Here is a 16,160-nt window from a genome sequence, read left to right on the forward strand (position 1 = left end):
AGAGGGAACGAAGTTAAGTTTTCATTGTTATATATTTTTAATCGTTTTATTTTAGTAAATTATGTTTATAATAAAATATGTTTACAACATTACATAAATTATTATACTGAAATATATCTGTTTACCGATTATATAAGATTACCCGTCACTGTAATAACAAAATATTATTGTAAATCCTAGATGTATGTTTGTACTTTTAACTGGGTATAATGCCCGCTTAAATATACAAACATCATTGAATTCAATTTTTACACATCCATTAGCAGTGAAAAAATACTCAATGACAGAGTATACTGCTGGACAGCATAGCGGTTACGGTTGTTAGCCTATCTGACGGTTTATTTTGTTTTGAATTTATAGGAAACTGCGTACACGGGTGCCTACATAATTTTCCGGCGTAACAAGGTCTTGTTTGATATCGTTGATGTGGCGTATAACCCACGCATTACAATAATAAATATTTTTTTAACCACACGCATATGTCATACTCACACCGTTTCAAATCGTATATATCCTGTACGAATACACCGTACGCGGAACTATTCGAGTCAGATTAGAGTTATTAGAGTAGTGCACGCACTTGTTGTTTATTGACTGCAGATTGAATGATTAATGTCTAGTGTATTACATCGGTGATAATTTATTGATAACTGAATATATTATTTATTTTGATGATAGGTTTATCTAAGTAGGTACTGTGATGTATGTGTGTTGTACGTGTTGAATGAATCGATATTATGGATTTACCTATTTCGGTTCATTGAATTCGGCAATGATAATACTATTATGATGATCAAAAATAGTTGGTTACCAGTTAGTACAGAAATAATTAATAATAACGTAATTATTGGGGGGGATCTCTTGGTCCGTAAGGCCTTCGAAGGTGTAAACTGGTTACCCCCTCTCATCCACTGTTGTTGTTGGTTTGTTGGTCGTCTGTTCTCCGACGACTGTATTATAGACTTTTGTTAATCTGTTCGTACCGTCCGTAGCAGCACTAACTGGTGAGTTTTCACGATTTTTTTTCTTATTTATTATTGTTTAGTTTATCATAGGCGGAATTATGTGTTAATTAAAAATCAAAAATATTTTGGTATGACAAATTACGTTAGGTTAACATTATTATCTTATTTTTGCTAATGGAATCTAAAGTAACATCTAAAGTTAATATTTTAATTATTTTTTCTGTTAATTAATGCATTTACTTAAGTACATTGAACAATATTGTCTGTATTCGGAGAAATTATTTTTATTGTTGTATATACAAGTTATAGGTAGCTTAATTTAATTGTTTTTAAAACGACAATAATCTAGTAGAAAAATGTAATTGTTGTTAAATCCAGTTTTTTAAATAATTTACTACTGGTTTTAGAATAAAAACAATTACAAATATATGTCATATTTATAAATAAATGTAAATACTTCTTTGTCGTGATTAAATCATTTTATTATTAGTTTAAGGTATAAACAAATTTCACTTTTGGTGATCTAAAACAAGGGGCTTTACTATGAAAGTGGAAATTAATGTATATTAATATCTATAATATCTATGTAATTAATTGTTTGACCATGCCTGGGATGTGTATTTAATTAAAATTATAGTTACATAACAAATAGTATTGTGCCACAAAATAACTGATATAATAATTTCATTTATTCTGTTTGTACTTTAACATTTCTTTAATTTCACCTGTGGCCTACCGCCAATAAAATGCGAGAAACCCGTGGTATTAATCTATGTTTAGCGGTAGTTTGTGATGAACATAATAGCAAAAATAACAAACACTTAGTTAAAACAACTATAAAAAAAACCTGTCTAGCTCATTTTCTGATAATTATTTTTGTGTTATTTGTAAATAATAAACATGAACATAATACGAGAAAACAATTTTTAATCGTTAAATAATAATATTTATGGGTATTGTAAAAATACTTTGTGTATTGAAACAATTATATTAATAAATAATAATAAAGAAAATAATATAAAAATATATAACATATTTTATATTATATTTGTGGTGTAGGTACGTCGCTATTGTTATATAATATATTTGCTTGACCGTATTATAAATGTTTGTGTGCTAACGTCTGAAAAACAATATGCAGTTAATTCATATTATATAAGTTGTCATATTCATTAGACAGTGTTGAATCAAAATCGATTTTTAATTTAAATAATATACAAGCATAATTATTAATATATTTAAATATATTATATTATACTTATTACTGTAATTACATACTTAATGTATTCCGAAAATGACAAAATTTGACTGTTATAATTAATTACATGTTATAATATTACAGGTTATAATGGGTATGGCAATACATGTATACGTTTATTATTTTATTAATATTTAATATAATCCAACATGCATATTGGCGGTATTTTCTCCGCAGATTTCTCAATATCAATAAACTATATGGTTATCGGGACCTTGACGTTTTAATAATTTTTAACGAGTTCTAAAGTAGTTACCTATCTTGAATTTTATACTATTGTACAATACTTATTATTGCCTATTATTGTATATCATTACATATTCCGATAGGAATCCTTTGGAGTTTGGGTCGTTAATTGTAAGATAATTATTAGTCTTAATTTTCAATTTGGATGTAGATAATTATTAATCATAAGACTTTATTATATTATACGATAATAAAAATATGATCCTTATTTGCATTTTCAATATTCTTTTGTTAAATACAAGATACATCCAAATCGTATGTATACATGTATTATAAAATACTTGTAGATGTCGTATACGTCACCAGGCCCTATTTACATATCGCTCATATTAATTTATACTTTATTTTTGAGCTAATTGTATCTGCTCATAAAATTAACTTATCATCTGTCCATTTACAATTACTTTTATGTCGGGAATTTTAAACCATTTAATTCCTACTCTCGAAAAAGCGAGTTTAAATTTAAACGAAACATAAAAAATACATTTTAAGTTCTTAAAACTAAAAATCGCAAAATTTGTGAAATAATATAGGCTTAGACGTAAAATATAAGTGAATTTTAATTGTCATTACCTAATTATTACATATATTTGTAAAATGTAAAATGTAACGTTGTCCTTCTCTATGATAGAATGTACAGGGTTATATAATAGTTTTTATACCATTAGCAAGGAAATTAAAAAGTAGATTTTCGATTAATTATTTACGCAGTGAGGCGATAATTTAAATTTATATTAATAAAACAATTTTTATATTTTACCGGCGTTACTTCAGTAATACAGTGTTTCCAATAAATTCCAATCGCAAACGTTCTGTTGGAGCATAACATTTTGTCAAATATTGACATTTTTATTTTTCGTATTTAACAAAACCAATTGAAATAGTATTATTATAACATACAAATTAAGTTTTATTGATGGCAGAGCCGTTGACATAGATCAAAATTTAAATGTAAATTAATTGTGTATATTTCATTTTATACATTATCCACATAAAATGGTATGGAAATAGACATTTCTCTGACAGAAACAACATAATTTAGATACCTAATATAAGAGCATAAAAAAAAACGATTGGTAATTGGTACTGATTTTGGAACTCGCTTGTGGATCATTGAAAATACCTATCGATTTGCTAAAAAATATTTGGGACAGGTTTCGGGGTAAAAAAAAAATGTATTTTTGTTTCGTATAACACCATCTATTATATTCTATTATATTTGTTTGGTTGAAACATGCGGCAAAACGTTCGATTAGATTTTTTTTGCTGCACACACTATAACGTATAATATTATAGGCTATTTTATATGTATACAACACAATGTTTTTTTTTAACGAAATTAACGCGGCGGATCATAGAAAATACGGTATTTTATCTCGATAATTATACCGTCACCCGCGTTACCGACACGATGTCTTATTATAATGTTTGTGACAAAATAAAGTCTGGTTGTCGATACGTTTAGTATAATGGTCGCTGGCGGAGGAGTTATTAGGTTAAATCTTTTGAGGCATCGACCATAGTATTTACGATACATACCCCAGGACCAAACTAAAAAAAAAAAAAAATGTAAAATACTAATTATAGGTAATGCGTCTATACTACTCTATACACTTAACTAATTTATAATTGTTATAATACTACTATTTACGTCTATATCTTTTTAAGCACCTATACTAAGTCTACCCACCTGGCACTCAACTCACTTGGCTATACCTTCGCCACTGGTCATGAATATTATCATGATGATAATATTATTTGCACAACAGTAATAAATAATAACAATGGTGTACATGAAATTATTCGTACCTAGAGTAGGTTTTCGTAACAATTGAAATTTCGCAAAAAAAAAAAAAAATAAACTTTACAATGTTATACATCGGCCCCGGATAACGCTCGTCGACCTTCTGCGCTGGCATTTCAGTTTTTCCAGCGATTCGGATTCGACGGGCTCGCATTGTTTTATGTAAAATGTTTTAGATGCCGGAAAACGCGCGCACAATGTGAAAGCCGTATACACTAATAGCCTCAGGACACGGGAAACGGCCGAGACCTTGTACCCGAGTCGACGTTCTCTGCAGTATATAAACGACTATTACTATTATAATATTATAATAATATTATTATCATTGTTATTTGTTGACTTATTATTATTATTATTATTAAATACATATTAAAATATTCACTGCCGGTTTGTCTTCAGGACATGTAGAACGGCTGTAGTCTCGTGATCACGCCACGACAACGACGTTTGAAATCATCGTTTATCTTTGGTACCTGTCCTATAGGTTTAACTTTATATTTTTTTTATCGGATATTTATAGATTTATACTGAAGCTGTAATATAATGCAAGACCTGCAACATATTCGAAAAATATGAATGTTATCTGCACAGCGGTAAAAATAAACGTGTCGTTTAATATTATGTATACCTATGTGCAGTTTGTTTCAACATTATTTAAATTTTAAAATACATCGAGTATTATATAACGCGAAATTAAATAAATTATCTTGACTTTATAATATATATTATTAGGATTAATATAATCGACGAAATTCGGTAGTAGGCCAGTAGATATACATATTTTTTAGAAATACGGATTGGAATAACAAAAGTTTGGGATTGGTTGTCTTCTGTTCGCAGTAAGTGAGTTGATTCCCCAGACCTACTTTATGTGCAAGTTGATTCCCTATTGTTGTATATCAATTTACTGAGCTGTTAGAAGTGCAGTCGGAAACATATAATAAATGCAGGAGCAATGGGACTATAAAATCCATGAAAAATCGAGGAAAACAAATTTTCCTTAGAGAAGTGATGTCACGGCATAATCTCATTACCAGATATCAGTTTTTAAAAATAATGTGTTTTAAATTTTTACCTAACTACTAATTTTTTAATAAATAGTAAATTATAATATAATACAATAAATAAAAATTGAATGATTTTCAAAATATGAAAAAACTTAAAAGCAACATTTTTGAGAAACTTGTCAGCCAGCCTCCTTGTGCTGTTTCTTAGATTATGCTAATAGTCTGAATATTTGACTAAATATTTAAAAAAAATATATAATGACCCGGGAATCAAGTGAATCAACTCGTACTCCATCTTAATGACCCGGCCAATCAACTCGTATACGCAGCCCTTCTGTTTATAACCTATAATCTATATATCTGACTCCTTATACCTTAACCTATATGGGGTATTACATTTTTTATCAGCAAATTACAAAGCTTGACATTACAACTTGAGATTTTTAAAAATTTACTTTGACTACATATTTTTAAGTATTAGTGTAGTTCTATTGTGGTGAGCTTAGGTATAGTTAATCATTTTCAATCTTAACATTTATGAGCAGGCTATTTATAACAGAGCATATATAGGTTGTTTAGTTTGCTCGCAACACAGCGGCCCGCATGCGATAACTATTCCAGGTTAGTTTCAGAAAGTTTGTGACTTATAAAACAAGTAAACATCCCTTATTATTATTGATGATGTGGTAAAATTTAGATACAGGATATATATAAGTTTCACAGACATTTGATACGATACGACGTTTATTATTCTTCTTTTACAGTAGTTCGGTTAAACAAAATTCGTTGACTTTTAAACTAATGGCAGGTCATACAGTTAATTTTTATACGTTTTGACTTAGGTTAGGTTATAAAATGAGCACTATCGATATAAACTACTTGTTGGCTGTTATTGTAGTATTCATTTCCTATTTATTTTGTTTTATTGACTTTACAGAATAAAACGATTGCAAATTACATTTAATATTAATAAACGTCGCGTATATACAACTATAAAATAATATATAATAACGTATTCGTATGAAATATATTGTTCTCAGGTAAAGATGGCGAAATTAACGCTAGCGATACTGATTTTGGGGTGCTGCACATGCGCCGTGTGGTCGGTAAACGACCGGTTGCGGGAAGTGTTTAGCTGGCGGCAATTGGACTTTGTGTTCCCGGACCAGAAGACCAGGCAGGCGGCCATCGCCAGTGGCGAGTTCGTGCAGGCGAACAATTTGGCACTTGGACTGGAGGTGTGGCGGGACAAGCTGTTCATCACCGTGCCCCGGTGGAAGGTCGGAGTGGCGTCCACGCTCAACTACGTGTCCCTCGGATCGGGTAATTAATTATTTTATTTAACTATATGTATGGTCGATTATCGATATTTCAGGTATCGCAATGAAAAAATAAAATATTAAAAATAATAATAATAATAATAATAATCATCGCGGTGATTAATAACGTCAAGTGCGCTGACCGCGGCGTCAGATTGTCAGAGGACTGCGTGTGATTATATTTGTGCGGCGGCGATCGTACATATCTACGATGACCACCGCCGCGCTGACCCACATGACCCTTAGGCCGTGACGCCGCGGTCGGTGTACTGTACGGCGCATACACGCGCACACGCCCATAAATGCATAATATTATTTATCCGTCACAGAAACGTCCTATACTTTCCGTCGCTTTTCTATTATATTTAATACACTTTTGTACGCATTGCATGTTTGCGACCTTTGCGCCACGTCTGTTCGCGTTTGTATAGCGCCTATATACATATAGACCTACGCGTTATTATAATATTGTATTTATTAGCTATGAGTGTTTTATGTTATTATTGGTATATTATATTATAATAATGTGTATATACTTTGGTGGCGGTCGGCTGAAAGTGGTTTATTATATAATACCTGTATAATATAATATACATTATACATAATACGATTAATATATACGAGTATGCAATTATTTTATAATCAGTGTCCGGCGGTGCGCATAGGTAACATTTTGGGGAGCGGCAAAATAGGTGATTTGTATAATATTTATTAAGTTATAAGTTAATACGATAATTATTTTGTCAGGGCGAGAGCAAGTGACCCCGCCATGCCCCCCCCTCAATGGCCGCCCATGACGACGATAGATAACATAATAATATAATGAGATACCAGATCAATAAATACAATTTTTAAGTACAACCATAATTTGATAATACGATCGCTCAGTTTGATATTTGATTCGTCGCTGTACGTAAATAAAGTTAAACATTATAATTTAAAAATAAACCGTACGGTTACGAGTGTCCACGTACGATTCGCACTCAATTACGTGTAATCCAACTATGGATATAATATATACATTCGTAATTCGGACTACAATATAAGCGACGAAAAAAAGCGTCGTTTTCGGATACTTTTTTTTTCTTGTCCGACATTTTTTTTTTTTAGCGATCCATTATGATCGGATGTCACCGCGTATACGTTCACAACTATTTAGGTATATTATAATAGTGTTATTATTATATTATGTGATGAACTGATGAGTTATGGCTGTATTTGTGAGCGCGCGGGGTGCATGGTATACATTGGTGTGAATTGGCAATAGGGCGTGGAGCTTTATGTTATGGGCATGACAATATTGCGAACACTCACATACATGAGTGTGTATGTGTGTGTATATAATATATAGTATCGCGTTCGATTTCTATACATTTTAATAATATTGTTGTGTCGCAAACGGCGGTGTAAATCAAAACATACATGATATATTATTGTGGACGTCCGGAAAACGGCCGGGACTTAAAATATTACGAAACGAGAACGTGCACATATTATAGTACTGTGGTGTATAATAATCGTCGATAATATAATATCGTTGCGTAAAAGGCGGTCGCAAAAACGTTTTTATGCGCGCGCGTCTGTTTTTTATTATGACGCGCGACGGATTTCTGATGCGGTAAGCTGCAGAATCCGTTTTGTCCGTCACAATTCGACTCGAACCATAAATCGTGTAATTCAACGTCGGACCGCCAGGACGGGTATCCGATATAACAACGCTATAATAGTACCGTCGACGGAGATTTCGTATGCGAGAGTAATAATAATTTTCAGAAAAAAAAATCCGTATTATGCATTCATTGTCGTAAAAACTGATAAAATGTGGCAACGCGCGAGTTACAAAATCATTATACACTGACACACACACACACACACACACACACACACACACACGTACGCACATCACACACGACGCGGTGTATCGTGTGTATACAACAACAGCAACAACAATAAATAATAATAATAATAATAATTATTGTATCGGTGTTCTCATGAAAAGTGAAAACGACATCATCGTGTATTCGTGTCGCAACACCGTGTCCCGCATTCGACCAATGCCAGCCGTTCGATATTCTCGCACGCGTCTTGTATAACTCGCTCGTATTTTGTTTTCTTCAAAATCGAGCCGAACTGCTGCCCGCCGGAGAGTCGGCCAGCACAAAAACGAATCGTTTTAATTGGTCCCGAATGGTCGAACGGATAATAAATACTACTGCGGTGGTAGAAAATAATCCATTAGCGTGACTGTGAGTCTCGTCAAATTATCCGGCCAGCTCATGCGGAAAAAAAGATACCTACCCACGCTTCGACTCTGGTAGTTATGCTGCAGCGTATTACCTACTGTTTTTTCCAATTTGTTTGATTTTGCTTCCACTGTATTTAGCCTTAACCGTATAGTATTTAGATTAAAATGTATTTGTGCAGTGCAATTTAATATTAAAATCGATCGAATCGAAAAACAGACAAGTGTGTTTTAATATGAATAGATTTTAACGCGGGTAAATTATTAATCACTATTAATATACAGTCTTGCACATTTTGTAATGTAATGAGTTAATAATATAGTAATCACTGTAATTATTTATTTTGGTAATTTTGAATAATACTCTGCAAGACACGCTACGCAGCACTATTTATTTGCTAATGCTTGATTTAAGTCAGTCGTTAAATTTCAGTTTATTTTAAATGCAGAATAACAATTTAGTATGCATGGTGGTGATAATTTGAATGTACAGTACTAAGAAGATGATAAAACTAGTATACGTAAGTACATTGAAATATTTTATTTGATATTTTATTTATATGCCGCGGTTAAGGGAAATAAAAACGTTGATTTCAGAGATTAAAATAAACAGCCGTGGCTTAGTTCAAGGCAATATTACTTTTAAAACATTTTAATTGAATAATAAAAATTCTAATCGTATGACGTAGTTTCAAATTATATTATATTTTGTAGGAGTTTCTATAAAATAATAACTACCGCTGTTAAGTGTTATTCTAACTTATTTATATTAGCACATGTGTATTAAAATGTAATTTCTATTAATTCTCATACGTCCGCAGTATACAATATTGCGATATTCATTATTCAGTGAAAATGTTAATTTAATTATACCTACACGAAATCACTTCTTCGCGTTTGTGCATTTATTTTACAGACTTGCACTCATTATTATGCATGTAAAATTATACGTATATCATATTGAGTTGTTTATTTTTGTTTTTGCTTGCGCACGGGGATTTTAATCATATTATGCAAATCGTTCTTCGTCGATTTCATAATAATGACTTCGAGTAACGTTATTCGTATTGTAACACAATATAAATACATGTACAACGAGGGACGAATCCTTATTCGATATTCACTTTATTACAGTTGCAAATATTATTGCTGCAAACCATCGTATATTACACTATGATATACATTATTATACGTCATTTTATATACGCACGAATACCTATGTATAGTATATACGTCGTATGCACTACAGAGTCTTCTGTTTATTTTCAGAACCGGAAAACCGATCGCCCAGCCTGATTCCGTACCCGAACTACGAGCAGAACCGTTTGGCCACGAATTCGAGCGATCGGATCGTGTCCGTGTTCCGCATCAACGTGGACGTGTGCGACCGGCTGTGGCTGGTCGACACCGGTCTGCAGGACGTGTGGGGCGAGGCCGTACAGGTGCAGACTGCCCAAGCTCATGGTGTTCGACCTGAACACGGACACGCTGATCAGGCAGTACACGTTCAAAGCCGAAGACATGAAACCCGACTCGTTCTTCGCCAACGTCATCGCGGACACGACCAAGGAGACGTGCGACGACGCGTTCGCGTACGTGCCCGACCTGGGCGGTTACGGCCTGGTCGTGTACAGCTTCGCGACCAACACGTCGTGGCGCGTCAAGCACCACTACTTCCACTTCGACCCGCTGTCCGGCAACTTCCACGTGGGCGGCCAGAACTTCCAGTGGACCGACGGGATATTCGGCGTGGCGCTGTCCCCGGTCAAGGAGGACGGGTACAGGACGCTGTACTTCCACCCGCTGTCCAGCACCCGGGAGTTCTGCGTGTCCACGCACATCGTGCAGAACGCCAGCATCGCGTCCGACAGCTACTACGAGTACAAGGTGCTGGGCTCCAGGGGCCCGAACACCCAGGCCAGCGGGTCGTCGCTGGACGAGAACACCGGCGCGCTGTTCTACACGCAGATCAACAAGGACGGCGTGGGCTGCTGGAACTCGTTCCGGAACGCGGACGAGTACTCGGCCGACACCAACCACCTGGTGGCCACCGACAGCCAGACGCTCGAGTTCCCCAACGATCTCAAGGTGGACAAGACCGGCACGCTGTGGGTGCTCTCCGACAAACTGCCGCGGTACCTGTACATGGGCCTCGATGCCAACGAGATCAATTACAGGATCTTTAACGCCCCCGTCGTGGACATAATCAAGGGCACCGTTTGCGACATCAAATAAAATGACACGCAATAATATTATCGTATAGTACGTCGATTATACGCGTATCATACGACCTGTACACACTACGCCGTCGTGGTATGTCAAATCGTCTGTGTATATTATTGTCCATACACCGTCATCGCGCTGGTTCCTCATATATACCTCACGCAATCCAGCACAGTACTCATATTTTACACTCTCTCTCTCTCTATATATATGTATACACATATATATCATATCATCGCGCATAACGATTTAGTATACGTGCTATTTATATATATATATATATTATCTTACGTTTTATTGAAATAGACACATATTATACAGTATTATTATTTTGTATGTTGACTTTTTTTCAATAAAAATATTTTTGAACAGTTTTGCGTTGATTTTTACCCACTTTATAAATCTTTATGTACCTACTGTTTTTTTTTTTTTAATGTGTTTACAACTTACTCATACCTGTTATTATTGTCATAAGGAAAAATATTAGCACATTTTTATTTTCATGGACATATTTAATTATTTTGACTGCGAAGAAAATTATACGTTATTTTTAACCGGTTACGTTCTAATCGGTTGTATTTATTTTTTATTTTTTTAAATGTACGCAGTGTTTTTATGGACGAGTAGCTGTAGTAATTTTATATTTTTTAATGTTACCATTCAGCGTATAGTATTATGACGAATGCGTTGAATGTTTAGAATATTTCGGAAAAAAAATTAACGATACTTTTCGGTCATAGGGTAATAGGGATAAAGAACACTGGGGAGCTCATCGATATACGTATACGTACTGCGTTAGATTCCCGTATGAGTGGATTTCCGTGTTTCAAAGAAAATAAATGTATTAAATGTATTGAATATAAATATATTTATTTTCTTTACGACACAGAATAATCAGCTGTGTTACTCTTAACATAAATTACATCGTTACATTACTTTTCTTCTTAATTGCTGAAACTTTAAATCATTCAACAATAATAGCTATTTCTAGGTGTTCAGGGACCGTACAACCGTATATTCGATTAATACTGATGTTTTACACGGTAATTGTGTCTAATATAAGGGCGAGCATCATCAGCGAGTTTCAGTGACATTTCTTGAACAGCAGATTACACTTGTCAACAATAATTATTAAGTACTTATGTATTATGGGTGTACCACGTATCGTAATCAAGTTAAAATTATAACTACAATTTATGTACAGCTTATAGATTACTCGTATTGAATGACGTAATTGTATATTTAATTATAACTGTTAAAAGGTATATCGCGAACACACAGCTGTACGAATACTTAAATCATAACGAATATCATCATCAGTTTAAACTTTAAATTCAATTTTTTTAGGGGGAAAATGTAAACTTGTTTTGCGTACCTACGTCTTTTCCGTTTTTATTTATTTATCTTTTTTAAACGATCGTCGTTTTTCTAGAAAAACCGGCTAAATCCAAGAGACGCTTTGCCAAAAACCTAATACGTAATCGTCGAACCGATTGCTGCTGTTATCCCCATGTCGTTCATCTGGTTTTATTTTTAAAAAAAAATTGTTATTCTTAGTTCAGTAACAATTGCCTATATTGTGCATTTTGTAGGTTCGAATCAAAACCGTTCGCCGCGGCTGGTGCCCTATCCGAACTACGCGATGAACCGACTGCCGTCCGCCGGTCAACGGTCCACCGACCGGATCATTAACACGTACCGGCCGGCCGTGGACGCGTGCGACCGCCTGTGGATAATCGACATGGGCATCGCGAACGGCACGAGGATCGGCCCGCCGCAGCTGTTCGTCTTCGACCTGAACACGGACAGGGTCGTCCGGCAGTACGTGGTTAACGCGGACCTGTTGCGCGCGGACGACAACTCGTGGTTCCCGGGCCTGGTGGTGGACGCGGAACGGAAGTCGTGCGACCGCGCGTTCGCCTATCTGCCGGACATCGGCGGCGGCCTGTTGGTGTACGACTACCACCGGAACACGGCCAGGCGGATCGAACACCATTACTTCTTCTTCGACCCGCTGGCCACCGTGTTCAACATCGGCGGTGTCCGCATCGAGTGGCCGGACGGCATGTTCGGCGTGGGCCTGTCCGAACGCCACCGCGACGGCTTCCGGACGCTCTACTTCCAGAGCATGTCCAGCACCAGGATGTTCTCGGTGGACACGAGCGTCCTGCAGTCGAACAGGACCTTGAGGGAGACGTTCGACGAGTACCGGCACCTCGGCCACCGGCCCGCCGGAATGCAGGCCGGTCCCATGGCCACGGACCAGGCCACCGGCACCATTTTCTACGCGCTCGTCAACCAGGACGCGGTCGGCTGCTGGAACCCGAGACAGTTCGACCGGCTGTCCGCCGACACCTCGGCCGTGGTGGCGCAGGACTCCGAGACGCTCGAGTTCCCGGGCGACATCAAGGTGGACGCGGACTCCAACCTGTGGGTGCTCAGCGACAGGATGCCCCGGCACCGGTTCCAGGTGAACAACTTCGACGTGGGAGACGTCAATTACCGCGTGTTCAGAGCGCCCGTCGCCGACGTCATCCGCGACACGGTTTGCGAGTCGCAACCGATCGGCAATCGGCCGCCGTACAGCCCCGCCAATCAATCGCGACCTCGGCCCACCACCAGCAGCTCGGGATGGAACACGCCGGCCGACAAGAGAAGCGACTTCGATTAGGGCTTATTCGCCACCACGTGATGGTATTCGTATATTATTATTATTATTATTTATATGTTGCGTGACGAAATAATGTTTTAAATGCCATCGGAACTCGCCGGGAAAATTATTTTTATATTTTTATACCGTTTAGCATTAATATTGTTTACATAATACTTTACAACTGTAAACATTATTTTAGTTCTAGATAAATGTCATATTTAATATTGTGATGAATACGCGGAAAACAAATTAAACGCAGTAATTTTATTAGCATAAAACGATTACGTTGTGTTATGAAAGTAGCCGATCACTGTAATATTATGCTATTTTTATGGACATAGGTCACAGAGACCTATATGAAATACGCAAATACGAAATCTGCGAAAAATAAAACAAGCGAAAAAACGGATTACGTAGTAATTATAGAACATCACTGCACCCATACACGGAGCATTTTAATATATGCATGCAAAATATTGCTGTTATGTTATTCTCGAATTCATAGACCAAATCATAACTTTCAGCTGTCCTTTTTCTTCGTATCTGCCATGGTAATAATTTTATCTGTGTGATGGATACGATCGACGAAACGAACGAAAACGGCGTAGCCAAATTTAATGACTGACGATTTGAATTTAAATATAGTAAACGAAACTGCTGAAAGTGTTTAACCACGATTTTGGAGAGCGAAAGGCTGGCCAGGGATTTATTTTTACTTAAAATTTAAAACCAGTTAAATAATCTGTATAAATTCTGATGGTATATTATTGTGTAGGAGACACGATGATACGATTACCGATTTAAAATAGGTAGGTCATTTAGAACAGCTTCAGAGTTAAAAATGATAGATCTGTCGACACCGGAGTAATGATCGATGATACGCGATTAATATGTTTTATTATAATTAATAAGTGTTATTTTATTTCATACCTATTACATTAATAAATGTCGAGTATATACGTTTATCGGAATAGAAAATGTTTCAACGTTTGTTTGATCATCGCCGTGTTATAAATTTAAAACTCGAAAATCTTAGAGGGTGAACAATAAACAAGTGTACCGTGAGTAGAAAAATTGCTTAAAATAATACAATTATTTTTTTATGGTGATTCATCACATAGCCATTATTTTAAACTATGTATATATACGTAAAATATGGTTTATTATTAATCGAGATAATGCTGATGTCATGAAAATAATATTTAACAGCTAACGCTAACCTGTTCATTTGTTTGACAGAAATGCTCATTATTTTTCCGAAAAAGATAATTATAATAAAATATTAGTTTTTAAAAAATTATTTAATATTGTCTATGATGAAAAATGATTGTTCAAGAAATAGAAGAACCATTGGAATTTGTTTTGGATTTAAGAAGTCGTTGAGAAAACAGAAGTGATGGGTATTCGACGTAGGTACTTAGGTGCCGTATGAATTGTTATTATTTATTTATTTATTGGCTAAAGTGGAAACATTAACAGTTCACGTACAGACGATGTGTACAGGAAATATAATAAATACGGTGTTTTCTGCTTTTAGGAATCGCGTGACCTGAATAAAGTGCAGACATTTATCAGATATCAAATGTACGAATATAAATATACGGTGTATTGTAATTTATTATTCTTTATTGGTATGATGTTTCCTTGTGTATTTTATGTCAGTAGATAACTGATATAGTGATAGGTACTATGAGTTGGTTTTTGATCCAAGACAATAATCATATTATGCTAATATAGGCAACAGGCATATTATAAAAAATAAAAAATTCTAATTTTATATAAATATAACAAATTAAATACATTTTGACTAATTTTTATTTTCATTTTTACTTATTTCCAATTTGTTTCATTGTAATTTTGACAATAAAATAATACCAAACCATTATTTGATAATTTAGAGTACGGTATATGCGATATAAGTCGCCTATATAAATACTGCTATAAGGCGAGATTATTACATTCAGTTAGGTACTTATACACTTATAATAAGTTTATATTCAAAATTGAAATAACAATAATGGATTTTAACAGTAACTGCCAGTTATATTTATGATTTATCAAAATCTCGACTTTGTTTCTATTTACGTATGAATGCAAAGCGAATGCTAATATATAAATTGTAAAACAATGGTTTTTAAAATTGTTAGGAAATATTTTTTATTAAAAGACTGCAGACCAAACTGATAATGACAAACATAGGTAATGTGATGTTCAGATAAAACTCGCGCAATCTAGTGTTCAATATATCTTTTTTCGAGTATTATAATATTATAATACGAGAGAAGTTACTTAAGTATGGTCGTATGCATTTAGAAGTTTACAACTACGCGTAAATAATACTCATGTACATACAATGTCTCTCGAGACTCCGGCTCGCTAAACTTCTACGCATCTCGATGATTTATTATCATTAATGTTGATGTTACTTCAGTTTCTAAGATAA

At 35.0% G+C, this 16,160-nt stretch overlaps 2 protein-coding genes across 2 annotated transcripts; both read left to right on the top strand.

Moving 5' to 3' along the window:
- The first annotated feature begins 858 nt into the window (after positions 1-858).
- Positions 859-11,435, top strand: LOC113549914 (protein yellow-like). Its single transcript, XM_026951430.1, is given in 4 exon segments — positions 859-1,004; positions 6,321-6,603; positions 10,111-10,295; positions 10,297-11,435. Coding segments are annotated over 3 exon segments (1,242 nt in total). The 5' UTR covers positions 859-1,004; positions 6,321-6,326; the 3' UTR covers positions 11,077-11,435.
- A 501-nt stretch (positions 11,436-11,936) lies between these two features.
- On the top strand, positions 11,937-15,273 carry LOC113556386 (protein yellow-like; the record flags this gene model as incomplete). Its single annotated transcript, XM_026961309.1, has 2 exons — positions 11,937-12,141; positions 12,657-15,273. Coding segments are annotated over 2 exons (1,284 nt in total), but the record flags the coding sequence as incomplete, so codon positions are not given.
- Positions 15,274-16,160: the final 887 nt, after the last annotated feature.

This window comes from Rhopalosiphum maidis, chromosome 1 (assembly GCF_003676215.2).
Source record: "Rhopalosiphum maidis isolate BTI-1 chromosome 1, ASM367621v3, whole genome shotgun sequence".
NCBI lineage: Eukaryota > Metazoa > Arthropoda > Insecta > Hemiptera > Aphididae > Rhopalosiphum > Rhopalosiphum maidis.